We start from the raw sequence: 27,477 nt of genomic DNA on the forward strand, positions 1-27,477 counted from the left end.
ATAGGAGTCCCTGGGTTACTGGATGCTGTTCAAATATCTTTCTATTGTCTGTGATTAACATCATGGGAAAACTATGGCTTCCACAGATTGTAATTGAATTTGTTTCTGCCCCTTTCTGTCTAGAATTCAAAATGTAATGTTTAAATTGTTTTCCATAACTGTCTTAATTGCTTTTTAACAGCTTCATAAAATACTTGAAAGCATGGAATGTTACATGATCAGAGAACTTCAGAAAAAAATTTCAAAGCAGTTGACCCTTGTCATGTCTGAAAGAGTTAGAGGAGAAGCGTATCTACCAACAGGTAAAGATACCCCATCCCCTGCACACTAAATAACCATTCTCTCCAAGATGGTAAAATGTAGCTTTCATTTTCAAAAAAATATTCGATCTCTTATACTATTTGGGTAATGAAAACGTAAAATTGAATGGAGGACCTGTTCAAAACCAATTTTTTCAGTGAAAACTTGGTTATTTATGCGTAGTTTTCACAGCTTGGATGTGCCAGATCATTTTGCAGCCCTATGAAATACTGCAATCTGACCACTGTTAAAACCAATGCATCAGCTGACTTGCATACAGCAAGTAGCAGTGTGACAATCCCTCAAGGTACACTTCTGTGATTACAATTGGGTGATATATATTGGTCAGGATGTTTCAGACATCAACTGGTACCTCCCTGAAATTGTTTCTTTTTCTGCCTTTTGCTGGTTTAAATATCCCAAAGTCATTGAGTAGTAACATTGAATCTAGGTCATCGCTATCATTATGCTGCACATATGTCATTTACATGTGCACAAAATGTAAAATTACAAAGGTTGTTGTCACTGATTTCCTGCTCCTTTACCTTGTGTGACCTTACAATCTTTAAAGATGCAGTCCACTTCAAATTTGACATGAAAATAATCTTTTATTTACTTTTTAAAAAATATTTTATTTTTCAAACTCTAACAGATATCTACATGATCAGTGTCAATGTTAATATCAGCATTGACTACAATTTACAATCATCAATTCTATACAAAGTTCTCTGCAGATTTCAAGCTCTTTCCCTTCCTTCCTCCCCTCCCCCCAACACTCTCAACATTTAACTCTTGACACTTATGAACCACAATTACACACAACATTGAAGACACTCACAACAAAAGTGTGAAACATATCTGGTTTTGTGGGTTTGTCATGGCACAGCAGCCAGAGCTCAGGCTGCTTTCTTTTCTTGACTTTACCTAGTTGGGATGGAATGGACCCCCCCCCCCACTAACCGATTTAGGAGTAGACGGGGAAGGTAGAGCAGCGAGGAATGATGGTGCACTCTATAGTTGTACTCCTATAGAATTTAAGTATGGTTGCCAAATTTTTTTTAGAAGTATCATACTTTTTTCTTAAGTTGTAAGTAATTTTCTCCTGAGGTACACAACTTTGCATTCCCATGTTCCAGCGCGTAATGCTCAGGCACGAGTCAGATTTCCAGGTTACTGCTATGTACTTCCTGGCCACTGCCAATGCAATCATTACGAATTGGATTTGAAATTTGGACAGATTTATTGTAAGTCATATGTCCATTATGTTTCCCAACAGGAATAACTCTGGATCCTGCAGGAATTCTTTGCCTATAATTTTTCCTACGACTTGACCTAGTTCCACCCAAAAGGGCCTCACCTTGGCACGTCCAGGTTGTGTTCAGAAAGATTCCTGTCTTAATGCTGCATCTGAAGCATTGATCTGATAATTCTGGTTCAGAGCTGCTCAATTTTTGTGGTGCCAGGTCCAGCTGGTGCAGAAAATTGTATTGCACCAGCCTGTACCACACATTAATGATTGCAGTCATGCTCTGTTGGACCAGCACCACTCATCAATTGCTATTCCTAAGTCCAAATCCCACCTCTGCCTTGATTTGTGAAGGCTTGGTTTGGATTTTTCTGCTTGGAGCAAGAAATACATTGCCGAGATGAGCTTCCGTGTATTCCCCCTTCGAATCATGGTCTCTATGTCACTGCACTCTGGTAGGCCCATAGTTGGACCTAATTTGTCCTGCAGAAAAGATCTTGTCTGAAGGTAGCAGTGGAATGTCTCATTTGATAAATCATACCTATGTTCGAATGACATTAGTTGCCCCGGCTTGTAACTGTCCTCTACACACCTGACGCCATTACAGTGCCAGGTGTCCAGGATCTTGTTACCTACCATCAATGGTATTAATCTATTTGGAGTTGGGAGTTTTTTGGGGACACCCCCACTTTGATTCCTAAGTTGATTAATTTATTTCCAAATGAGGATCTATTGTTTTAGTATGGTGCTGCCTGTTTTCCCAGGTAACAATTTAGCGTTCTATTTATAAATAAAGTCCTTCTTGCCCATCATGTGCATGTCAATTTGTGCCCAGGATGGTATACCTCCCCCTTCAAAGGGTGAGATGATGTATCTTGACTGGGCTGTCCAATAATATTTCTCCAAGTCTGGCATTTGTAATCCACCTAGACTGTAAACTCAGGTCAATTTTTCCATAGCGACTCTGGCTACATTTCCATTCCATAGAAATGTTCTTACTCATGAGAGAAAATTTTGGAAGAATCCCCAGGGCAATGCCACAGGTAGTGGTCTGGAAGAGGTACTGAAGTCTCGGCAACACATTCATTTTAATACAGTTAACCCTGCCCACTAAGGTTATGGGCAGGGACATCCACCTATTTAAGTCCTGCTCAATTCTGACAAGCAAGGGAGTATAATTTAGTTTATATAAATTATTCAAGTTATTGTGTATTCTGACTCCTAGATATTTGATCCCCTTTCTGTGGCCACTTTAAATAACTGTTTTCTTGTCATTGAAGGTAATCCCCCTTAGTGAGTGGCATGATTTCACTCTTGTTCCTATTAAACTTGCAGTTGGAGATAGCCCCATAGTCCTCCAGCATAGAGCACAGTTTGGATAACAAGTTTGCAGGGTCTATCAGATATATCAGTACGTCATCAGAAAATAAGTTTATTTTAAGTTTTTTCTGGCCTGCTCTAATCCTGGCGAATGGCTAGTACAAACAGGGCTGGAAATAGCGGGAACCCTTATCTACTTGATCTTGTCAGTGGGAGAGCTGGAGAAATTTGTCCATTGGTCACAACTTTAGTCTTTGGCACATGGTAAAACACCCTTATGCAATTTATGAAGGTTGGTCTTAACCCCAATTTTCCAGCACTTTGAATAGAAAATCCCACTCCAATCTGTCAAATGCCTTTTCTGCATCCAGGTTCACAGCAAGACCTCTCTTGTTTCTCATTTGTGCCAGATGCATTATACGCAACAGTCTGCCAATGTTTTCTGCTGCCTGTCTTTTTTGCACAAAGCTCTCTTGGTCTTTATTTATTAGTTTTGGCAAATGTTTTGCCAATCTATTTGCCAGGTCTTTGGCAAGTATATTATAATCTGTGTTTAGCAATGAAATGGGTCTCTAGAAAAACGGCATTAGTGGATCTTTGTCTTTTTTAAGTATGGTCGTAATGTTTGCTGTTGAGAAAGATTCCGGGAGGGTATGGGTCTCCATTGCCTGGTCTATAATCTCTATATAGAGAGACATCAGTATATCTTTAAATTTATTTTAAAACACAGATGAAAACCCATTCTCCCTTGGAGACTTGTTAGTCTGCTGCTTTCCCTATCTCTTCCTCCGTAAAGGGAAGATCTAAGCCTTCCTGTTCTTCTGGGTCTAAATTTGGTAACTCTAATTTACTCAGGAACCCATTGGCTTTATAGGACCCTGCTCCCCCCGTTAACTTTGATCTATATAAACCCTCATAGAATTCCCTGAAGGTCTCATTAATATCTTGGTTTGTGTGTCATCCTGCCATTCCCAGTTTGTATCACATTGATCGTCCTTGAGGCCTGTTCTGTCTTCAACTGCCAAGAGAGGATTTTATGGGCTCTCTCCCCCAGTTTTGACACATTATGACCTTTTCCATACTATACATTTGGAGCATATTGTATTTCAGTTCTTTTTATTTGTTAGAGCCCTATAATGGTCCTCTGGACTCGATTTTTGGAAGTACTTTTCTGGACAAGTAATTTCCTGTTCCAATTCATCAACCTCTATCACTTTTTTTTTTACTGTTTTGGCATATCCAATTATCTGACTACCCAAATATGCATTGAGGATGTCCCATAGGAGGAATTTATCTGGAGTAGAGGTCTCGCAGAACAGGTCTGTCTCTCCTCTTATAAAACTACAAAACTCCAACTTCTTTAGCAGCTGTACCCTGCTTATCTGGCATTTCTATTGTTAAGGTCAAGGGTGAATGATGTGAGAGAAGTCTAGCCGAGTGCTCAGCATCCATGATCCTACCTTCTACATGGGTTGAAGCCAAGAAAAAGTCTATTCTAGGAGTCATGTTGTTTTGAGTAGAAAGAATAAATCCTCTTCTTCAGAAGCTTCTATCAAGTTCAGTTCCTTTATACAGTCGATGGTAGCCCTCACCGCCTTTGTTTTAGTTATTTTCTTTGTTGACTTATCTAAGACAGGATACAGACAAAAATTAAAATCTCCCACAATCAGGATATTCTTCCCTTCTGCCAATCTTAGGAAAATGTCCTGAATGAACTTTTTGTCATCGAAGTTGGGGGCATACACGTATACTAAGGTCCAGGATTCTGAATATATCCGATAGTGCACCATTAAAAATCTTCCTGTTGTGTCTATGATCACATTCTGCACTCTTACTGGAACATTCTTCCCTATCATAATTGCCACCCCCACTTGCATTTGAGCTCACAAAGAGGATATTGCCTGGGCCACCCATTTCCTTTTTAGTTTTTGGTGTTCCTGCTCCGTTAAATGTGTTTCTTAGAGAAAGGCCAGATCTGCTCCCATATTTTATGAACCTCAAGACTCTTTTTGTCTACAACACCCATTCAAGCCAATAGCATTGAAACTAATGTACTTTATACTCTTAGCCATTTCCCCGTTCAAGCCGTTAATTTTGAAACTAACATACTTTATACTCCTAGACATTGCCCCAGAGATTTCCAGGCCTGTGTTTCCTCTATACCTCCACCACCCCGTATCCATCTTTTGTCCAACTTTTTCCTTCAGCTGTTCCCTCCGGCCCACCAGGTCCGTAACAAACCCTGGGAAAATAAAACAGAAACAAGGGCCACAAACCCAAAAAGAAAAGTAAGAAAAAAAAACAAAAAAAGAAAGAAAAACGAACAAAAATAACACAAAGTACTACATCAAACTCTGACCCCTTGCCAATTTGAATTCCCCATCTATATCTTTTTCCCTTTCATCCTCCCCGCCTCTGGTCACTTCACCCTTCACATCATCATCAACCGCCCCCCCCCCCCTCCTTACCACAGGCTATGTATTTTGCACCCATCTACCTCCCAAACCTCTCTGCCTTCATCCACCAAGCCCCCAAACCATTTCTCTTTTTAAAAATTCTCCCAGTAACGTATTTGTATAACAAACAGTTAAACCCATTATTGCTATTCTCATATGTAGCTATTACTTCCAATGTATTCTTACATGCAACAAAACGTTAGCATTACCCATTTGGCACTATGTACATATATACTATTTTTTGCAAACCGGCAACTGTTTTACAAAATCCCGGGCTTCTTTGGCCTCCGACAAGGACTTTCTCTCGCCTCCTGGCATTACGATTTTTAGAGTTGCTGGATATCTAAGGACACATTTGTATCCTTTCTGCTTGGCCACTCTTTTTATTGGCTCAAATAATTTTTATTTGTTTTATGAGGGCCACACTTGTCTGAAAAATAAAACATTTTGCTCCAGCTCATGCCCCCCCCCCCCCATCTTTCGCTCCAATTTAGAATTTTATCATGATCTTGGTGATGCAGGAACTTCACCAGCATCGAGTGTGCACAGCCTTTGATTGGGGCCAGGGTGCAGGAAGGGGGATCGATAGGCCCCTCTCTACTTCCACTGATTCTCCCAGTTTCTCCCTTTCTAAGACTCCTGGCTACCAGGGTTGAAAAAATGCTATGGGATCTTCTTTACCTTCTGGCAACCCCACAATTTTTATGGTATTTCTCCAGCCATGGTTCTCAAGGATGTCAATTCTCTGTCAGAGGCATCCCCTTTCTGCTCTCACATGGTAACCTCCCTCTCCAATTTACTTATTCTTTCCTCATTTTCCCTAGTTCTTTCTTCTACTTCAGACACCCTTCCTGTCAGCCCAATTAGGGCATTTTCCCATCTGTCCATTCTGTTGTACAATTGCCCTGTTTTTTTTCTTTAATTCCCTGGCCAGTCTTTCCTCCATTCTTTCCATGGCCTTTAAAATGTCTTGTAGTGAGGGTTCTATGCACCCTACCCCCTTGCCAATGCCAACCTAGTCCCCTCGTGGATCTTGGATCTTCCCTGCAGATTTCTCCCAACGTTGCCTCCAACTTCCTTGTCACTTCCAACCTTTCTAGGATCTCTGTGGGTGCCATATACTGACACGGGGTCACCTGCGTTCTCCTGTGAGTTGTTCCTATTGCTCTTCTCTCATTGACCTTGATGGGGGGGAGGGGAGCGGGATGCGACACACTCCCCACCCTGAGGCTTGTACCTCTCCACAGGCTCCTTGGCCTCCGACTCTTCTCCCCCCCGATTTGTCTCACCTCCCGCTGCCCTCCCAGGTGAGGTGTGACTCCACTTGGTGAGTTGCACCTCCATCTATGGGACATAGATCATTATTCATTTTTCCAGGCTTTGGGCCTGGACTCAGCGCTGCCATCTTAGGCTCCACGAGGCAAGCTATATCGGGTGCCAATTGTTCCTACTACCCCGCTGGCTGCCTTCTCCTGGTTGGCGATTTTCTTTCCCTTTATTTCCAGGTAGGGATCTTTATTTGCCCATTTTTATCATTTCTGACATTTATTTTTTCTTTTTCCACTGTTTTTGAATCTCCTGGTCCGGGAGCTCTAGAGACCAATGTCCTGCTACCCCCTCCTCTTATTTACTGTTCTTACTGTAATGACCATCAAAACCATGAAGCCATGTTGAAGGGGACTTAACTGTGATTCCAGCACTAATAGCATGAATCACAATTCAAAGTGGTTTGTTTAGCAACCTTTCTGGTTCTTATAAACTAATATCATATACATGGAATCTAATTCCTTTAGAATAATCATATAGTCTTATTTTTTCTTGAAGTTTGTACATTCCAATCTTTATTTCATTCTCTTTGTTGTTTAAAAATGTAAAAGAGAAAAGTTTACTTTTGATTTTACAGTCTGTGCTAATTGTTTGTTGGCTCCTCAGTCTGCTTTAGGACATCACCATTAATGGTCAGTGCTCATCTCCTATGGGTTTTCTAGATTCCATGTCATGCTAGAAGAGGGAAATTGGTGCCACAAATTCCATTTAAACCTTGGGCAAGTGACTTCAATAGCTATGACAAGAACCTTACCACTAATTTAGTTTAATTAATAAACTTTATTTAAGAAATTCAATTCCAGTCATCAAAACTCCTGACTCTGCTGCTATAATATTCAATTCATTAACCTTAATAGATCTCATGATCATTTAATATTTGGATGAAACCTGACTTCCCAGTTGTGAATCCTGATGGTAGTATTTCCAAGGTTATGAGCATAGGAAGATATTCAAGTCTTCAAAGGCATCTAGAGCAAGTACAGCTTCACATGCTTCAAGTATACCGGCTATACATGCTAAGGCGCAAGCAGATTTAGCTACTGTCTATACATAACATGAGTGGTTGGAGAAAAGATGTGTTTTAGAAGATATAGAAGCTGAAATGAAGAATCAGCAACTGAAGTTACAAATGGCTAGTGAAAACCAAAAAAGGTTATTGAAGAGAGAAAAGACTAGAGCTTGAGGAACAACATGCTGTGAAGATGGCCAAAGTAAAAGTATTAGCTCAGGCTTCTGCAAGATCTATCACTCAAACTGAAACACCCAAAGGGCTAGCACCTAACATTCCAGCAGATCAGTGGGTACCGCAGCCACATGAAACGAGTCGACTCGAGCAAGGAACCACAGGTAGTGCTGTTAGTACTCAAATGTCAATGACCAACCCTGTGGAAAGAGCGAGTGACATTCAATCTCTTCCTAGTGCACAATATGTGAATCTTCCAGAAAGGAGAATATTTCAAAAAAGTTCAACCATGCAAGTTGATCATACTCAACCATTGATATCTCTTGCCCAAGGTTTAAAGTCAAGGATCTCCACCAATGCTATCACTTACATACCAAGGATCCCCATCAATGCCATCAGTTACAACTCAAGATCCTACACTGATGACACCAGTTCAAGTTCCATATGTTCCATTCACACCGAAACAACCAGTCGTAAGCCATGGTGGACCAGACAAAATATTATCACTCGTAGCAAAAGAAAATTAAACTTTTGCTATGTTAGCGCAGCAACAAGGTTCATATGGTTTATCTAAGAAGGAAATTCCAGTTTTTAATGGAGATCCATTGCAATATCTGATGTTCACGTAGTAAAACTAATGATACTAAAGATCACCTGTATTACCTGGAACAGTATACTGGAGGAGTTGTCAAAAGTTGCCAATATATGAATCCAGACCAAGGTTTTAAAAGGGAAAAAGAATTGATGTGTCATCATTGTGGAGATGAACATAAAATCGCAAGGGCCACATCGACAAGATTCTTTCTTGGTCAGCAATAAAATCAGAGGACACAAAGACTTTACAAGCATACGCACTCTTTCTGAGAGGATGTTGTAATGCAATGGGAAGTAGTGTACATTTGCAAGAGCTGAATTTGCTTGCTAATTTGTCGATTATTGTCAATATATTACCTTATAAGCGGAGGGACATGGAGAACCAAGGTTGCAGAACTTAAGATTCTTCCTGAAAGGGACACCACTTTTGAGGATGTTGTACAATTCTTGGAATGGCATGTGCATGTTAACACTGTACCAGTATTTGGAAATATTAAGGATACTTCAATAGTTCCTAAAGATGTCAAGAAGTCTAAATCATCGTCTCAACAGAAACCAAAGGGAAGTACCTTTGTTACTGCTGTGTCAGATACAAACACAAGAAAGAACAGGAAAGCAATGGAAAAAGAGGATCAGACTGTTCAGGAAAGCTGTTTGCATTGCAAAAATAAGCATGCTTTAGAAAAATGTTCACAATTGGAAAAAAAATCAGATGACGAGAAATAAATATTTTTTAGAGCACAATGGAATATGTTTTGATTGATTGTGTTAAGGACACATCAGTAAAACTTGTAATAAGTGACTCAGTTGTGATATATGCAGTTCAAAGCATCCCAAGTTACTGCATATTCAACGAAGTAAAGTTGAGAAAGAAGTCAAGCAATCTGAATCCAAGACTTAAGACAGTCAAAGAAAATGGCTCACTTCACTTCAAATAGTCTTACTGGGGCTGGTGACAAAGGTCTCTCAATAGTTCCTATACAGGTTAAAGCTATATAAAAAAAAGGAGCTTCATACTGAAGACCTACGTATTTCTTGATCCAGGAAGTACCACATCATTTTGGTTATGTTGAATTAATGAATAAACTTAATCTTCATGGTAAAAGACCACAGATCTTGTTGAAGACAATGAATGATGAAAGGAACATTGAAACTTATATAGTTCCAGGTTTACAGATTGCTGGATTGAATAGCTTTGCCTGTGAATAAGGAGAATATTCCCTATCAGGATGATATCAAACAATGGGATCAGCTAAAAGGCATTTGCTTACCTAAGATTGTTGCCAAAATTGAGATGTTAATTGGATTAGATGTACCAAAAGCTCTCAAACCTCTAGAAGTAATAAGGAGTCAAAAATGACAGACTTTATGCTGTGAGTACGTTGCTTAGAGGGACAATTAATGGACCATTAGGAGGAAAAATGAATAATGATCAGAAGTCATCAAATGTAAATGTCAACAGAATTTCAGTTGTCATACTTAATGATCTATGGGAACAACAGTTTAAAACTGATTTTCCTGAATGTCTCAAAGATAATCAAGAACCTTCGAAGGAGGACAAGCAGTTTCTGGATTTAGTTTCAAATTCTGTTAAACTTGTTGATGGTCATTACTGTATTGCATTACCTTGGAATAAAATAGAAATTTATCTGCCAGACAATAAAATAATTGCAGATCAGTGTATGTTGAATTTGATAAAAAATTCAAAAGAAATTCTTCCTTTCATTTGGAATATACCAATGTCATGTTGGACATGGTAACAAAGGGTTATGTGGAAAAGGTATCAGAAGATATATTGGAACGTAAAGATGGTAGAAAATAGTATTTACCTCATCATGGAGTTATACATCCACAAAAGGAGAAATTACGTGTAGTATTTGGTTGTGGAGCATCAATTCAAGGAGTTTCATTGAATTCTCAACTTTTACAAGGTCAAGTCTTAACCAGTGCTTTAATAGGTGTTTTGATAAGATTTTGTAAAGAACCTATTGTAATTGCTGCAGATATTGAAGTGATGTTTCATCAAGTGAAAGTCCAATCAGAAGATCGTGATTTTCTATAATTGTTATGGTGGCCTAATGGCAATTGATGGTCATTACTGTATAGCATTACCTTGGAAGAAAATAGAAATTTATCTGCCAGATAATAAAATAATTGCAGAACAGCGTATGTTGAATTTGATAAAAAAATTCAATCTTCAATCTGAGGCGCCTGCAAGCTCACACCAAGACACAAGAGCAACTTGTTCGTGAACTACTCTTTGCAGATGATGCCGCTTTAGTTGCCCATTCAGAGCCAGCTCTCCAGCGCATGACGTCCTGTTTTGGGGAAACTGCCAAAATGTTTGGCCTGGAAGTCAGCCTGAAGAAAACTGAGGTCATCCATCAGCCAGCTCCCCACCATAACCACTAGCACCCACCGCCCCCCCACATCTCCATCGGGCACACTGAACTCAAAATGGTCAACCAGTTTACCTACCTCGGCTGCACCATTTCATCTGATGCAAGGATCGACAAAGAGATAGACAACAGACTCGCCAAGGCAAATAGCGCCTTTGGAAGACTACACAAAAGAGTCTGGAAAAACAACCACCTGAAGAAACACACAAAGATCAGCGTGTACAGAGCCGTTGTCATACCCACGCTCCTGTTCAGCTCCGAATCATGGGCCCTCTACCGGCATCACCGACGGCTCCTAGAACACTTCCATCAGCGCTGTCTCCACTCCATCCTCAACATTCATTGGAATTACTTCATCACCAACATGGAAGTACTCAAGCTGGCAGAGTCCGCAAGCATCGAATCCATGCTGCTGAAGACCCAACTGCGCTGGGTGGGTCACATCTCCAGAATGGAGGACCATCGCCTTCCCAAGATCGTGTTCTATGGCGAGCTCTCCACTGGCCACCGAGACAGAGGTGCACCAAAGAAGAGGTACAAGGACTGCTTAAAGAAATCTCTTGGTGCCTGCCACATTGACTACCGCCCGTGGGCTGATATCACCTCCAACCATGCATCTTGGCGCCTCACAGTTTGGCGGGCAGCAACCTCCTTTGAAGAAGACTGCAGAGCCCACCTCATTGACAAAAGGCAAAGGAGGAAAAACCCAACACCCAACCCTAACCAACCAATTTTCCCTTGCAACCACTGCAACCGTGCATCGGACCTGTCAGTCACCAACGAGCCTGCAGCAGACGTGGAGATACCCCTCCATAAATCTTCGTCCGTGAAGCCAAGCCAAAGAAAAGAAAGAAAGATGGTGGCTTAATGCCAATTGCAGTAAAGACATGAACTTCAAGTTGTGCAAATTTTGCTCTCAGGAAATGTGCTGAAGATAATGAAGAGCAATTTAGTTCTCAAACTATAAACATCATCAGAAATAATTTCTATGTTGATGATTGTCTTACTTCAATGGTTTCATAAAAAGAAGCAATAAATCTTTATCATGAGTTAAAAGAGATCTGTAATAAAGGGGATTTCTTCCTTATGAAATGGATTAGCAACAGCTGAGATGTGTTGGCTGTTATTCCTGAGGCAGAAGGAGCAAAGGAGATAAAACATCTTGTCTTGGATTGTGACATTCTACCTGTCAAAAGAATTCTAGGAGTGCAATGGTGTGTCCAATCTGATGTTTTCAAATTCAAAATTGTTTTGAAGGAACGACCTTTGACAAGAAGAGTTATTCTTTCGATCGTAAACTCAATATATGATCCTTTGGGAATATTGGCAGCAATAATATTAATAGCAAAGAAAACTCTGCAAGAATTATGCACAAGAAAATTTGGATGGGATGAAACTTTAGCAGATTCCATCGCACAAGATTGGGTGAATTGGATTAGAGTCTTGAATTGTTAAGAAAGTTTTGAAGTCAAGAGATGTTTTAAACCTACAGACTTTGGAATTGCCGCATTTGCTCAGTTACACCATTTTGCTGACGCAAGCAAAGGTGGTTTTGGTACTGTCAGTTATTTAGTACTATGAAATAACCAAGAGTGAGTACATTGTGGATTTGTAATAGGAAAAGTCAGAGTGGCTAATTAAAACCAGTCACCATACCTTGAATGGAATTGACTTTCTCTACTATGGTGAGGAAAATTGACACTGTATTGAGAAGAGAATTACAGATGGAGTTAGCCAATTCCATGTTTTGGACTGATAGTACATCAGTGCTAAAATACATCAATAACAAAGCCATGAGGTTTCATACTGTTATGAGCCCAGAGGACTCCAAAACCCAGCAGCAATAGAAATTCACCAAGACAAATGGTTACTTAAACAAATGTTGCTTTTAATTATCTTTAAACATAAAAACAGAATCACACTTTAACTTATCACTATTCACTTAACTAACCTAATTTAACCCCCTTTTCATTCTAAGCACATGTGTATGTAATGTGTGTAATTCAGAAGAGTTCATTGGTTCACAGTCCAATCTCACTTCTCATTCCTCCAAGTTCACTGCATGCAAGCAATTCTTATACTGTGCACAGAATTTAGCATGTATAAAGTTCACCAGGCTTTAGTGCTTGAAAGGTAAATGGTTACTGCTCAGGAAGGTTCTTGTTTGTTTTCAGAGAGAGATTAGTTGTACATTTACTTCCATCAGCCACTTCTGATGAAACTTGCCCTTTCAGGGTTCTCCAGATGATAACCTCTTTCTTTCAGGTCAACACAGAGTTCCTTTTGGTTTCACTTATTCCAAGTGAAACATCAGATAGCCAGTCCTCTCCTCTTTCATGAATCACAAGGGCTTTGACCAGGCCATCTTCCAAACGGGCTGTTCACAAGCTTACCAGCTTGTCCTGTTCCAGTTCCAGCTGCTTCTGCTGCCCACTGTACAAGTGATCTCTCTCAGATGGAAAGCCTGTTTGACTCTCTCTGCTTGCAAAGACACATGACTCACCTAGAACAGCAGCGTCCTCTCCAGACAGTCTGTGGCTCCAACAAGTTCTTTCATCTGTTCCCTCTTTGTAAACAACAATCTATTAATGAAGTCTCTTGGGCACTCTCCAAAGCTTTTGCAAAGGGTTTGGGGCCAACATGTCTAGCATGAGCAGAGCTCCAGTATTTTACTAAGATCTGTTTTAAAGTGTTTGTATGTGACCTACACTAAAAAACCTGCCACAATTTATCTCCCAAAAACATACCTATATTCTGTCACAATACCTTTGTGACTTACAGAATTAATGAGATCAAGAAGGTTTCGGATGCTGCTCGATGGATATATGTTAAAACAGTGGATCATCCAGCTGACATGGTTTCACAAGGATCAAAAGTTCAATCATTTCTGAAAATAGCCAACACTTGGGTGTTCAGTTCTCAATTTCTTTCACAATCTCAAGAAAAATCCAAAAGAGTTAAAAGAATTTTCAATGGCGGATCCAGAAATCCAAAACACCAATGTGAATACTATTCAGATATCTAATGAGAATGATCTGATTATTCAATTAATTTGCTATTATTCCTCGTGGTTTTGTTTGAAAAGGGCAGTAGCATGTCTATGTTTTTACATCGTATCAAAAAACAGAATCTAAAGACTCAAAAGAGCTGTTACCTAACTGCCAAATTGGAGATAATTTGTTTTTGTCAGATAAAAGAATTTGGTAATGAGATAACAAAATTGAAGAAGAATCTGAATGTTACAAAGGCAAGTCGTGTTTACAAGCTAAATCCTATTCTGGTAAATGATGTATTGAGAGTAGGAGGAAGATTGGATAAAGCAATAATTCAAGAAGAAGAGATATTCAATTATATTAGCTAAGGAATTTCATATATTCTGAATTGATTGTTTGATATATACATGAAAAAACAGGTCATGGTGGTTGCAATCATGTGCTATCAGAATTATGCCAGAAATATTGGATACTTGGTGCTTCAACATTTATCAAAAGAATTATATCAAAATGTGTTCATTGTCGATGTGCAAATGCTAAACCTGGAGAACAACAAATGGTGGATTTGCCACAAGACAGAGTTTCATCTGATGAACCTCCATTTACATACGTGAAAGTTGATTATTTTGGTCCTTTGCAAGTAAAATGAGGAAGAAATGTTGAAAAACGATACAGAGCTATTTTTACCTGTTTCTCTACGAAAGCAATTCATATTGAAGTAGTGTTATCATTTGATACAGAATTTTTTATCAATGTTTTATCGCCAGACATGGTTAAGTAAAGGAATTACTTTCTGATAATGGATTTAACTTTACAGGAGCTCATCTCGAGTTATGAAAAGCAATTCAAAATTGGAATCAACGTCAAATTCATGATGCATTACTTCAGAAAGAAATTAGTTAGATATTTAGCCCACCCACAGGATCATATTATGGAGATGTGTGGGAAAGAATGATTAGATCAATCAAGAAAATTCTTAATTGCATTTTGAATAGTCAAATATGGAATGATGACAATCTTCAGACAGTATTGAGTGAAATTGAAGCTATTTTAAATAGTCGTCCAAAAATGAAAATTTCTGTTGATTCAAATGACATTGAGGCACTCACTCCGAATCATCTCTTACTTCTTAAATCTAAGCCTTTAATACTTACAGTTCAATTTGAGAAAGAAGATATTTATGCAAGATGTAGATAGAGACAAGTGCAGTTTATTGCAGATTTATTTTGGAAAAGATAGGTTAAAGAATATCTTTCATTTTTACAAGAAAGACAAAAGTGGTCAAAAGCTAAATGCAATTTTGTATGCGGAGTCATTGTAATTATCATGGACAATTCAGCACTAAGAAATTCTTGGTTGCTGGGAAAAATCGTGGAAACAGATCTGGACAAAAAAAGGTTTTGTTTGGCAAGTGTGGATTAAAACCAAGACTGGTTACTTAAATTGACCTATTACAAAAATTTGTCCTTTACAAGAAACAGAAAAGTTTTGATTTCATATCTTATACTTAACCATGTTTACTTGGAAAGTGCCATCTGCAAGGAATATTATTGTTGTTCATTTCCACTGATTTTAACTATGATAAAATATTTGACTATGTGCTAGAACTAAAAGGTAATAATATTAAGAAAAGTAAAGATGAGTTCCAGAGATATTTTGAATACCATGATTAAAATGGAGTAAAATGCAACTTGCACTTGAAATTTCTCTAACCCTCCAGAATTTTGGAAACATTCAGCCATGGCAGAAAACTTCTCAATTGCAAGGCCTCAAATTGTTGAAAATTTTGTTCAGAAACTGAAAGAACATTCACAGGAAAATGAGAATGAGGTATATCATAAATTTACTTTGCATGAATTAAAATCTCAAAATAAACTGCACTTTGCTGTCAAATATATGCAAATGGTCTCAGTTATCAGATTTGTTTCGAGAGTTCATTGAAAGACCTTTTAAGTTCTGCATGGAAATTTTGTTCACTGATAATTTGTAAAATGTAAGGGCTTTCTAAATATCTATTTTGTTGCATCATTCTGTTTATATATGAAATATTTTATCAGAAAAGTGAATATAAATTTTCATTTTCATGAAAATTATAAATGGATTTTTGCTGGAATTCTAATGTTGGAGTCTGTGAAACATTCATATTGGGTACAATGTTACCGAATTGACCAAGATAGAAAAGCATACACATCATCAGATAGAAATTTGATTTATAAAATATAAGCAGTAAGCAGGGTATAAAACCAACCTTGCCCTCAATCCCATTGATTTCCCAATTGAAAGGTTAGGTTAAATTTACTGTCATCACATTCAATTGCATTTATTAAATATATTGCATCATATCTACCAAAATCAGGTGGGATATTCACCCCCATTCATATACTATCCTGCAGGGTGCAGAAAGTGCTGGATATACCTTTTTATGGACCTTGAACTGAGAAAAAAAAATGAAGTTACCATAAACTTCTCTAGATCTTTGGTTATTTTGTGTGCAGTTCCTGACTTCATATTTTAAGACTGTGAGAAAAGTGTGAAATTTGCTAGAATCATATCAAACTGAGAACTTATATTTATCAGGAAAAACCGTGCAGTCTAGGGGGCTCCCCCTCCCTGAAACAGAAAGACCCCTTTTCAATTGTGAATGTTGAATAAACACTAATAATTGTAGGAAAGAATTAAGATAAATAATCCTTTCCATTTTCTAGTTACAATCTGGGATTGAGTGAGCCAAATAGGAGGTTGAATTAAAATTAAAGATGGATGAATCCATATGGATTAAAAGAATAGATAGTATATTAACATGGAGGGACCATTCATGGAGCAGTTACACAGGTTTGGCTGACTGGCCTGATTCTTAGCTGTGGACACATATTGGATCACCACATCCAAAACACTTACACAGCAGCAGGGGGGTAACTTTTGGAAAGATTACCTGTGAAACTACTTTTTTTTCCAACCTGTGCCTTTGTTTAAGGTGAATTTTGAGAAATAAAATGCGTTCTCTTTCATTACTCCCAATTATTAGACACCGCTCCCCTGCTGCCAGTGACTAAGATTAACCTACCCACATCCCTGCTTGCCAGTGGCTGAGATCAACTGCCAGTAGCTGAGACAACTAGACCTCACTCTGCTGGTCAGTGACATCACTCAGTCCCACACCACTGGTGCCAATGGCTGAAATCACCTAGCCCCACAGCATTGCTGTCTGTGACTGATATTTCTAGCAACAATTTCCCCCCGGATGAGAATTGAGAATCAGAATTTATTGTCATGAGCATCTCACGAATTTCGTTGTTTTGCAGCAGCTTTACAGGCCAAACCTTTCTGTAAACCACAGTTCAAAATAAATGAAATACTGCAAGAGAAAGACAATGTCTGTGGTTCATTGTTCATTCAGAAATCTGATGGCAGATGGGAAGAAGCTGACCTTGTACTGTTGAATGCCTCCTGAACCTTTTTCCTGCTGGTAGCAGAGTGAAGAGGACATGGCCTGGGTGGTGGAGATTCTTGAGGATATATGCTGCTTTCTTAAGACATCATTTTTGTTCTCATTGCCTGTGGAGAACACAAAGCTCTCAAATTATTTAAATTAGACACAGTCTGGAACCTTCACTGCTAACAAAAAAATAAGTGATTGTTCATAGAATTTGGATCCTATTTCCAAATTGTGGAATGGAGGAGGGCATTCTCAAAAAAAAATATTGACAATATTACAAATATAAATGTACAGGTACAGCATTGTTGTCATGTTATTATAACAATTGAATAACTTTGTCAGATTATTTTCTGCAAAGAGCATTTAAGAGACTGCATCATGAGTCTAGCCTGTGATGTAATGGGAAGAGAACGCAGCAACTTCGAGACATATTCCATGTTTTATGAGAACATACTTCGCAGTGAGCACCAGCTGCTTTACCAGAAAGAACAGGTAAGGAGTAGCAGTCAGACCACTGGTTAAGAACACAGATTTAGCTGCAAAAAGTGTTTTTATTTTAACTTTAAATTTTATTGCCAATGTTTCATAACATCGCCTTGATTGCTCTCTTTGAAGGGAAATTATGTGTAAAATTTATCAGTCTTATATTCTGGCTCCTTGCTTGTCCTTGAATATTATCAGTGCCTTCATATAACCACTTACAGCATAGAACAGGCCAGTTCGGCCTTACTAGTCCATGCCGTAACAAATCCCCACCCTCCTAGTCCCACTGACCAGCACCCAGTCCATACCCCTCCAGTCCTCTCCTCTCCATGTAACTATCCAGTCTATCCTGAAATGTAACCAATGATCCCGCCTCAACCACATCTGCCAGAAGCTCATTCCACATCCCCACCACCCTTTGCGTAAAGAAATTTCCCCTCATGTTCCCCTTATAATTCTCCCCCTTCAACTTTAAACCATGCCCTCTAGTTTGAATCTCCCCCACTCTTAATTGAAAAAGCCTATCCACATTTACTCTGTCTGTCCCTTTTAAAATCTTAAACACCTCTATCAAGTCCCCCCCTCAATCTTCTACGCTCCAGAGAAAAAAGCCCTAGTCTGCACAACTTTTCCCTGTAACTCAAACCTTAAAATCCTGTCCTAATGTTTAGTTCTAATAATAGTCAATATCACCATTTGCAAGATTCTGCAATCAATATTTATTTTCCTCACCAGCAATGGTCCTTCTGAATGCAAATTGAATTCCCTCAGGAACTTCTCCATCAAGGAACAACAACTCAATGTAGTTTAACTCTTGGAACCAAGGGACCATTCTGGTAAATCTAGGATCCACTCCCTCTCAGCCCAAAATAAGATGCCCAAAACCTTCAGTTTCCAATGAACACCTTAAGCTCTGGCATTTCCTGCATAAACTTACCTCTCTGTCGACATTTCCTCCTCTAGGATGATGCTTAAAGCTACCTCTTTGATCAAGATTTTGATCATTTTCCCTGATATCAAACATCGTCTAAATCTTCATTTGTTTCACCACCAGTGCATCATGTCTGCTTCACCCAATCTGTCCCAATAGTGCAGGGCTAGATCAGCCATGACCATGGGCTGGGTTCAACGGGCCAGATGGCTTGATCTTGCTCTTAGTTCTCGAGTTCACCTTAACCAGTGATGCCCACATCCTGTGAAGAAACACATCTTAGCATCCTTCAATACAAGGACTTGCCCATCTTCAGATTGAATTTCCATTTGCTTCTTTTCTGCTGAGTTAACCGTACCATTTATACCTTTCTTTTTTGCTTAAACACATGGTCAATTTCTGTGTAATCTACCCATACATGCAAGTTGCAAACAGCCTTTCAATTGTGAAAGGGAGGTCCTCCAGAAATACAGGATTTCCTCTGTTTAAAAAAATAATTATGATTTCATGAAATTCTAAAACTCAGGAAATTAATCTGTTTCATTTTACGCGATATTTTTTAGGAAGTAAAAGGAATGCAGGAGTCACAAGCACAATCTGCACCATCTGATTCTCAGGTAACTTGCCGTTCCTTGCAACTGTTGTTGCAACAATGGTGTTTGAGCAGAAGTGTAAAACTGACATCATTTAATTAGCATTATTGTGGAGCGGATTAGTTGTACTCCTGAATAGCTGTACTAGTGGATGCTGGACAAGACCCACTGTGGAGAATCCAGTTCCAGGGGAACTTCACAACTGAACACATCCTCCAAATGAATATTAGTGTTTTATTATGATTGAGCAAAGTCAACAACAATTTATTAATGTTAAATTGTGTTTGATAACTTTGTGAGCATCTTTTGAAGATGTGATTCCAAAAGGTTTTATAAAAGAGAATCAGTAGATGGGATGCACTTGAATTCTTAAAATCGTTTGGAAGGTGTCATACACGGGGCTGGGTATCCTGTGGAAGTGACACAAGGGAAAAGAGATCTGACTGACTTTTCTCACTGAATTGACCTGATTTCTGTACCAAGATGCAGTGTAAATCTCTGTTTTGCCTTTTCACTAGGGAAGTTAACCCAACCTTAAATACAGCAGGTAATGAAAAAATAAAACAAAGTGCAGGATATTGTGATTATTTTTAAAATTTTATTTATACATGGTAGAAACTGATTCCAGCCATTTAAGCCCATTGTTGCCCAATTACACACAATTAACTTACAACCCCATACATTTTGGAAGGTGGGAAGAAACTGGAACACCTGGCAAAACCCATGCAGGCTCACAAGGAGAACATGCAAACTCCTTACAGTATGTTACATTAAGTCAAAAGGTGTGGGGTATACCATTACTAGGACAAAATGCAGAATATGAAAAATACAGTTCAACAGTTCAGGGGTGTCATCTTTTACCAGTGGGAGGTCCATTCCTAGTCTGATAATGCCAGGAAAGAAAGTCTCCTTGAATCTGGAGATGCGTGTTGTGAGCTTGTACAATCTTCTGCCTATCAGGAGGGGTGGAAGACAGTGTAGCCAGAAGGGGGAATGGGTCCTTTAATATATTGGAAGCTTTTCCAAGGCAGTGGTAAAGTGTACATAGAATTAGTGGTGAAGTTGGTTCACACAATAGCTTGAGCTGCATTTGGACTTTATTTCAATGCTTGTCTTCTACAGGGAAGATGCATTGGTTAAAGAACTAAAAATCCAAAAGCTACACCATCATGTGTGCCATGAATAATTCCTTCTGCTAATAACTGATTAATCCAGTTAATTGTGGGATCAGATACTGGTGATTCCCCAAATTTTTCCCATCATGGTGGTCATTTTTTAATCTGTTGTATTCATCCTGCATGGAACTTCCAAAATATGTTTGAATCATCTACTATACAATTAATTTTAATTAACATGCTGTTCCCTCCAAATTAGTTGCATTGTACCTACTCATCAACATCCTTTTCCTCATTCTTAAAGCATTCAGAAGTCTCTTTGCAATGCAAATGAGAGAAACTGCTCTCCCCCCCCCCCCCGTCAAAAACTTGGAGCAATGTTTGACGATAAAAGAAAAAAACATGCATTCATGTCACACTTTACATGTTTCAAGTCATCTCAAAATATACAGCCAGATGGGATGCTGGTGAAGTGCGTTCAGTCTTGTAAACATAGAACTAACTTGGTTTGGAGGATATGAAGCCAGAATTTAAAAAAATGAAGTGAATGGTAGAAATGCATTAAAGGCAACAAACTTCATTCAAATGACTTCTATGTTCTCAAGGATTTTTGAATGTTTCAAAACCACCAATTACATTTGAAGTGTCATTGCTATGAGATGAGACGTCAGATATTCTGTTTTGATGTAGCAATCGAAAACCTGGATATTACATCTCCTTTAATCAGTAAAATATTTTGTGCATACTTGAACAAACAGACAGGGGTTTTCATTTATATTTCATCTGAAAATATCACTGTTTATTTTGAGTTAAATTGTCAGTCTTGGTTAGTGCTTCAGTTGAGAATATTGTTATGGTTAAATTATGAGTACAGTTTTCATTGATGCAAACTTGTGTTCCTATGGTTATATTGAGCTGTTAGGTTGATTATTTGATACATGAACCCATTTTTTTTCCAGAGGAGTTCATAATAAATTGAATTAACCTTTTTTTTAACCTTGGATCAGAGAAAGTTGAGAAAAGATGTGGTGAGCTTTCAAATTCTAAACAGAGCAGATGGAAGGAAATTGTTCTCATAGTGGAACATCAACTACTGTACTAGAATGCTCTGCTGTAAGATGATTCATAAAAGAGCCAAAGGTAGCATGAGAAGCATTTTCTATGTAAAGTGAATGGTCAGTAACAGTATCTGTAATGTTTTCCCTGATGGGAAGTGAGGTATATTAACTTACACTTCTCAAAAACGAATTGGATCTGTACTTGAAGTAAGCAAACTGCGAGGGATGGGCAAGGGCTTTTTTAGGTAGATGGATTTCTGTATATACTTTCAATTGATTCTCTGAATATGAGCTTGGCTATTGTGGGTCGATGTCTTGATTTTTATTAGTCAGTGTAATTAACAATTAAAGTCTACAATTTCGATTAGGATATTGAAATTGGCTAAACAGCCACTTTAATTTCTGTATTCCTATTAGCTGCAGTTAACTTTGAAGCCACAATTCTGACCTAATTAAGGACTGTCACTGAGCCACCATCAAGTATGCTCCCTATTGATCAGATTGAGGAACGTTTTCCAATAAAGGAATAGAACATAAACATGCAAAAATATGCAAAATACAACTTGGTGTCATCATGGGGGGGGGGGGGAGTCGGGAGCAAAATAATGATGAACAGAATAATCTAGTCTCATCTCTGATTTATTTGCTCTGGATGGAAATCTTCATTGCCAAGTAACAAAGATATTAGATTTCTGTGCTGGTTTTGTTCATTTTCTCCTCAGTTAGCTGATTTCAGTCATCAGATAATTATAGAGATCACAGCTCTCCGAGCAAAGATAAATAACCTGGAGGAAGAAAACACGAGGCTAAAAAGAGAGATCCGGAGTGAAGTGAGACAAGAATATGATTCTTTGGTCAGGCACTTATTTGTATCCTGCTTTGCAATGAAGGTAGGTAATAATGCTGCAGTAAAACATTCATCTATTTGCATGGTTTTTTTCTGGTACAACAACAAGAACAATATTGCATAAAGACCTAATACACGAGAAGGTAAATGTATAATATGAGTTTGGGGTCCAATGACTGTTGAAAGAGAAAAGAACCTCAGACAGATTGAGGAATAAAATAAGCGGCAGAACTTGTTTGATATTTTTCTGTTACACATGGAAAAGAAACATAGTGGTAGTGATGTCTGCCTCGTTGTTTATGGTTTGCACCCAACGGAATTGCACATTGAGTAGAAGTGACCAAGGACAGATTTTTGCCAGTAGTATTAGCATTCGAGCAGCTCATTCAGTCCTTATGAAGTTACCCAGATTTCCCCCTTGCTATTGAGTGATTTCTACATTTCCTGCACATTTTACAAATGTGATTGTGAAGTTTAGATTAGCCATTCTCAACCTTTTTTCATCGATGGCTTCCCTAGGACTCTGCTCAAAGTTTGTGGGCTCCCTTCCCTGTGAAGCAGTGAAGTTTTGGTTTCTTCTGTACTTCTACCAATAATGTAAAAAACATTTTAAAAATGTTTCATGAGGTGAAAAGGAAACAAGACTTTTACTCACATTTTTTTCAGCCATTTATTCAGGAACAGCTGGGATAATGGTCAAAATGCTGGAAGGTGGTTTCAGTTACTTCCAATTGGGAAGTAGATGATAGGTGAGAGGCCTGGAATTTACTGCATTGTGGGGGGAAGAAACACATCCTTCCTGTTCTCACTGCAGTCATTTTCTCCACATTTCAAACCCTTGCAGTGTTTGAGTCAGAAAACTCCTAATTCTCTTGGAAGGGGAGCTGCTGGATGTGGCATAATTGTGAATTTGAAATGATGGCTTGCAAAGATAGGAAATCAACCAGAATGAGCTTCCAAATCTTTTATGTTGCTCAGTATTTAAGATTTTTGATGGCAAAGATGCAATATCATATCCATAATCCTGCTACTCATTCATAAGTAATGCTCTATACCTTTCCCTGTAGCTCAGTTCCTGAAATCTGGGCAACATTCTAGTAAATCTTCTCTGCCCTCTCTATCTTATTGATACTTTTTTTAATAGTAATGGCATAAGATGGTTATAATATGGATGTTTACACGATGATTGCTGCTTGAAAACCCCAAATTTTATGCCTTGCTCATGACAATAAATTCTGAATCTTTCCTGTAGTTAGATGACCAAAACTGCACACGATACTCCAACTTTAGTCTTATACGACTTTAACATAACATCCCAACTCCTGTATTCAATACTTTGATTTATGAAGGCCAATATGCCAAAAGTTCTCATCACAACCCTATGCCACTTTTAAGGAATTATATATCTGTATTCCCAGATCTCTCTCTTCTATCGTACCCTTTCGTGGTTTATTCTTCCCAAAAGGCATTAAATTCCATCTGTCATTTTTCAGCCCATTTTCCATCTGGTCCAGATCCCTCTGCAAGCCTTGAAAAGCTTCTTCGATATGCACAATACCTCCAATCTTAATGCCATCCACAAACCTGCTGATCCAATTTACCACATTATCATCCAGATCTTTGATATAGATGACACACAACAATGGTCCCAGCACTGATTCCTGAGTCATACCACCAGTCACAGGCCTCCAGTCTGAGAAGTAGTCATCCACCACTACTCTCTGACTTCTCTCATCCAGCCATTGTTGAATCCAGTTCACTACTTCACCACGAATATCTAACATCTGAACTTCCTGACTAACTTCCTATGCATGACCTTGTCAAAGTCCTTACTAAAGTCCATGTAGACAACATCCACATCCTTTCCTTCATCAACTTTCCTGGTAATTGTTAGGTCTGCTTTGTTCATGAATGAGTGAGACAAACACCAGGCTGAGTCGAAATCAGGGTTCTTTGATCTTTATTACCGGATTGTAACACTTGCGACTAACCATGTTAGTTGGAGAATGCATTCTGCCGTTATCAGCAAAATGGTGATTTTTTATACCCTTGGATATGTGCTTAGAACATCATCATATCATTACTTGTCCAATGACTAAAACTGTTGCTATCCTTTCCCTGCTAGCTTCCTGCCTCTCAATCCATCAATGTCTCTCTTATCTTGTAAGTACAAGGATGCATTCACATCTTGTTACAGCCCTGTACATTCCCATCTCATGATGTTTTACCTTACATAACCTCCTTGAAAAACTTTATAAGATTGGTTAAACACAACCTACCACATACAAAGCCATGTTGACTATCCCTAATCAGTCCATGGCTATCTAAATAATTGTATATCCAATCTCTTAGAGCACCTTCCGATAATTTACCTACTATTGACATCAGGCTCACCAGTCTATAATTTCCAGGTTTACTTTTGAAGCCTATTTTAAACGGAACAATGTGAGCTACCCTCCAATCCTCTGGCACGACATCTGTGGCTAAGGACATTTTAAATATTTCTGCCAGAGGCCCTGCAATTTCTACACTAGCCTCTCTCAAAGTCTGAGGAATATCTTGTCAGGCCCGGGGAATTTATCCACCCTTATTTGCTTTAAGACAGCAAGTACTTCCTTTTTATTTTATTCCTTTACCTCACTGCTTGTTTTCCTTACTTCCCATGACTCTGTGCCTGTTTCCTAAGTGAATACAGATGGAAAATAAAACATTTAAGACCTATCCCATCTCTTTTGGCTCCATACAAAGTTGACCACTTTAATCATCAAGGGGACCAATTTTGTCCCTTACTTTCCTTTTGCACTTAACAATAAACATAGAAGCCCTTATGATTTTCCTCCACATTGTCTGCCAAAGCAACTTCATGCCTTTTAGCCTTCCTGATTTCTTGCTTGAGGATTTTCTTGCATTTTCAGACTCCTAAAGTTCCTCATTTGTTCCATATTGCCTATACCTTTTATACACCTCTCTTCTGAACTGGATCCCCAATATCCCTCAAAAACCAATGTTCCCTATTATCTTCTAACCTTCCCTTTGATCCTGACAGGAACATACAAACTCTAATTTTCTCAAAATTTCACTTTTTTAAGGTCCTCCACTTACCTCACATATCCTTGCCCAAAAACAATTTATCCCAATTCAAGCATTCTAGATTCTTTCTTATTTCATCTAAATTAGCTTTTCTCCAATTTAAAATCTTAACCCAAGGCCCAGACCTATTCTTCTCCATAATTAATGAAACTATGGAATTATGATTACTGGACCCAAAATGTTCCCCTACACATACTTGTGTCACATAACCTGTCTCATTCCCTAATGGGAAATCCAGTATTTTACCCTCTAGTTGGTACCTCTATATATTGATTTAGAAAACTTTCCTGAACACATATGACAAACTCCAAGCCATCCAGCAGTGTGGGAATTCCAGTCAATATGTGGCGTTAAAATCTCATGTTTCCTGCAGCTGTCTGCTATCTTTCTACAGATTTCCCCCTCCAATTCTCTCTGACTATTGGGCAGTCTTTAATACAAGCCCATGAGTGTGATCATACCTTTTCCATTCCTCAGCTCATCCATATAGCCTCAGTAGATGAGCCCTCTGGTCTGTCCTGCCCTAGCACTGCTGTGACATATTCCCTGATGACCAATGCCACTCCTCCCCATTTCAACCCGCCCACCCTCCCACCATTCTATTGCATCTAAAGCAACAGATGCCCAGAACCTTGAGCTGCCAGTCCTGCCCTACCTGCAACCAAGTTTCACTAATGGTCACAATGTCATAATTCCACATGCCAATCTATGCCCTAAGCTTGTCTGCCTTTCCTACAATACTCCTTGTATTGAAATAGATGCATCTGAGAACATTTCCACCACATTCAATATCTTGACTTCTAGCAGTGCATGCAATTTTAACATCATCATTTCCCTCCTCCTCTCCTCTACCTGCTCTGGCACTCTCTCCCCCTACAAATCTAGTTTAAACCCACTGGAACAGCATTAGCAAACCCTCCCACAAGAATAGTAGCCCCCTTCCAGTTTAGATGCAAACCGTCCCATCGGAACAGGTCTCAACTTCCCTGGAAGAAAGCCCAATAATCCAGAAACCTGAAGCCCTCCTTCCTACACCATGTCTTTAGCCATGTGTTAAACTGCATTATCCTTGTATTTCTAACCTCACTAGCATGTGGCACAGGTAACAATCTTGAGATCACTACCATGAGCTTCATGTCCTGTCCTTCAACCCAACGCTTTACTCTGAACTCTCCTTGCAGGACCTCCTCATCCTTCCTACCCACGTCATTGGTTCCTACATGGACCACAATATCTGGCTGCTCACCCTCTCTCCTGAGAATGCCATGAACTCGTTCTGAGATATCTTGGACCCTGGCACCAAGGAGACAACATACTATCTGGAATACTCAATCTCTTCCACAGAACCTCTTATCTGTCCCCCTAACTAGGGAATCCCCTATCACTACAGCTCACCTCTTCTCCTCCCTTCCCTTATTAGCCAGAGACCTGATCTCATGGCTTGTGCTAGTATCATATGTGAAAACATGTTTTTGCTGCTACTCTGACCACTGCCTTTGTTTTATTCATAACAGCAAAAGCTGGATGAATATCATATTAATATGAACAAAGTAGTCTGCAAACTGATCAGTGAAGTGAGAAGAAATGGGGTGGAAAACATGATTACTCTCAAGAGGAAGACTGGCTCTACTAAAAATGACGACATTTTAAAAGGGAACCTGGCATGGGTAAGTAAGTTTTTTAGCTCTCTGATTTTTTGCTAACTATAAGAAGCATTTTTTGGTCCATAAGTCAAACCAACAATTAACCTCCGGTTATGATCAACATTGCTAAACAACCAATTTAGTGTTCATAACATTTCTGTTGCTTTTATTCACAGCTGGTCATACAGTTATCAGGATTTAAAACAAATGGTAATAAATTCAGAATTAATAAATAATGCAATTTGTCATGCAGCCAAGGAATGTGCATGTTCAATGCACATCTGTGTGTATTAAAGCTTTGTGACAGTGGTGTCTGGTGCACTAAAACCTCCGCATCTACTTGTTAATCATTTGCAGCTTGCTTCCAAAAAATAACTAATGATTGTGATATTCTGCACTTTTTCTTCAACTGAACATTTAGAGAGATGTACAGAGATTTTGATGACAGAAATTGTGTTTTCACC

General features: G+C 38.8%; 1 protein-coding gene across 3 annotated transcripts in view; it reads left to right on the plus strand.

The window, feature by feature from the left end:
- Positions 1–27,477, plus strand: part of LOC138737079 (coiled-coil domain-containing protein 162) — a 145,701-nt gene that overhangs the window by 82,448 nt on the left and 35,776 nt on the right. For all 3 annotated transcript variants that reach the window (XR_011340757.1, XM_069887548.1, XM_069887549.1), the window contains exons 18-23: positions 182–302; positions 15,538–15,647; positions 17,596–17,745; positions 19,231–19,284; positions 22,156–22,323; positions 26,885–27,037. Coding sequence is in view for 2 of the 3 variants with exons in the window: in XM_069887548.1 (XP_069743649.1) it covers positions 182–302; positions 15,538–15,647; positions 17,596–17,745; positions 19,231–19,284; positions 22,156–22,323; positions 26,885–27,037 (756 nt within the window). In the remaining variant the exon portion in view is untranslated. The remainder of the gene's footprint in view (positions 1–181; positions 303–15,537; positions 15,648–17,595; positions 17,746–19,230; positions 19,285–22,155; positions 22,324–26,884; positions 27,038–27,477) is intronic.

Source organism: Narcine bancroftii, chromosome 6 (assembly GCF_036971445.1).
Source record: "Narcine bancroftii isolate sNarBan1 chromosome 6, sNarBan1.hap1, whole genome shotgun sequence".
NCBI classification, from domain to species: domain Eukaryota; kingdom Metazoa; phylum Chordata; class Chondrichthyes; order Torpediniformes; family Narcinidae; genus Narcine; species Narcine bancroftii.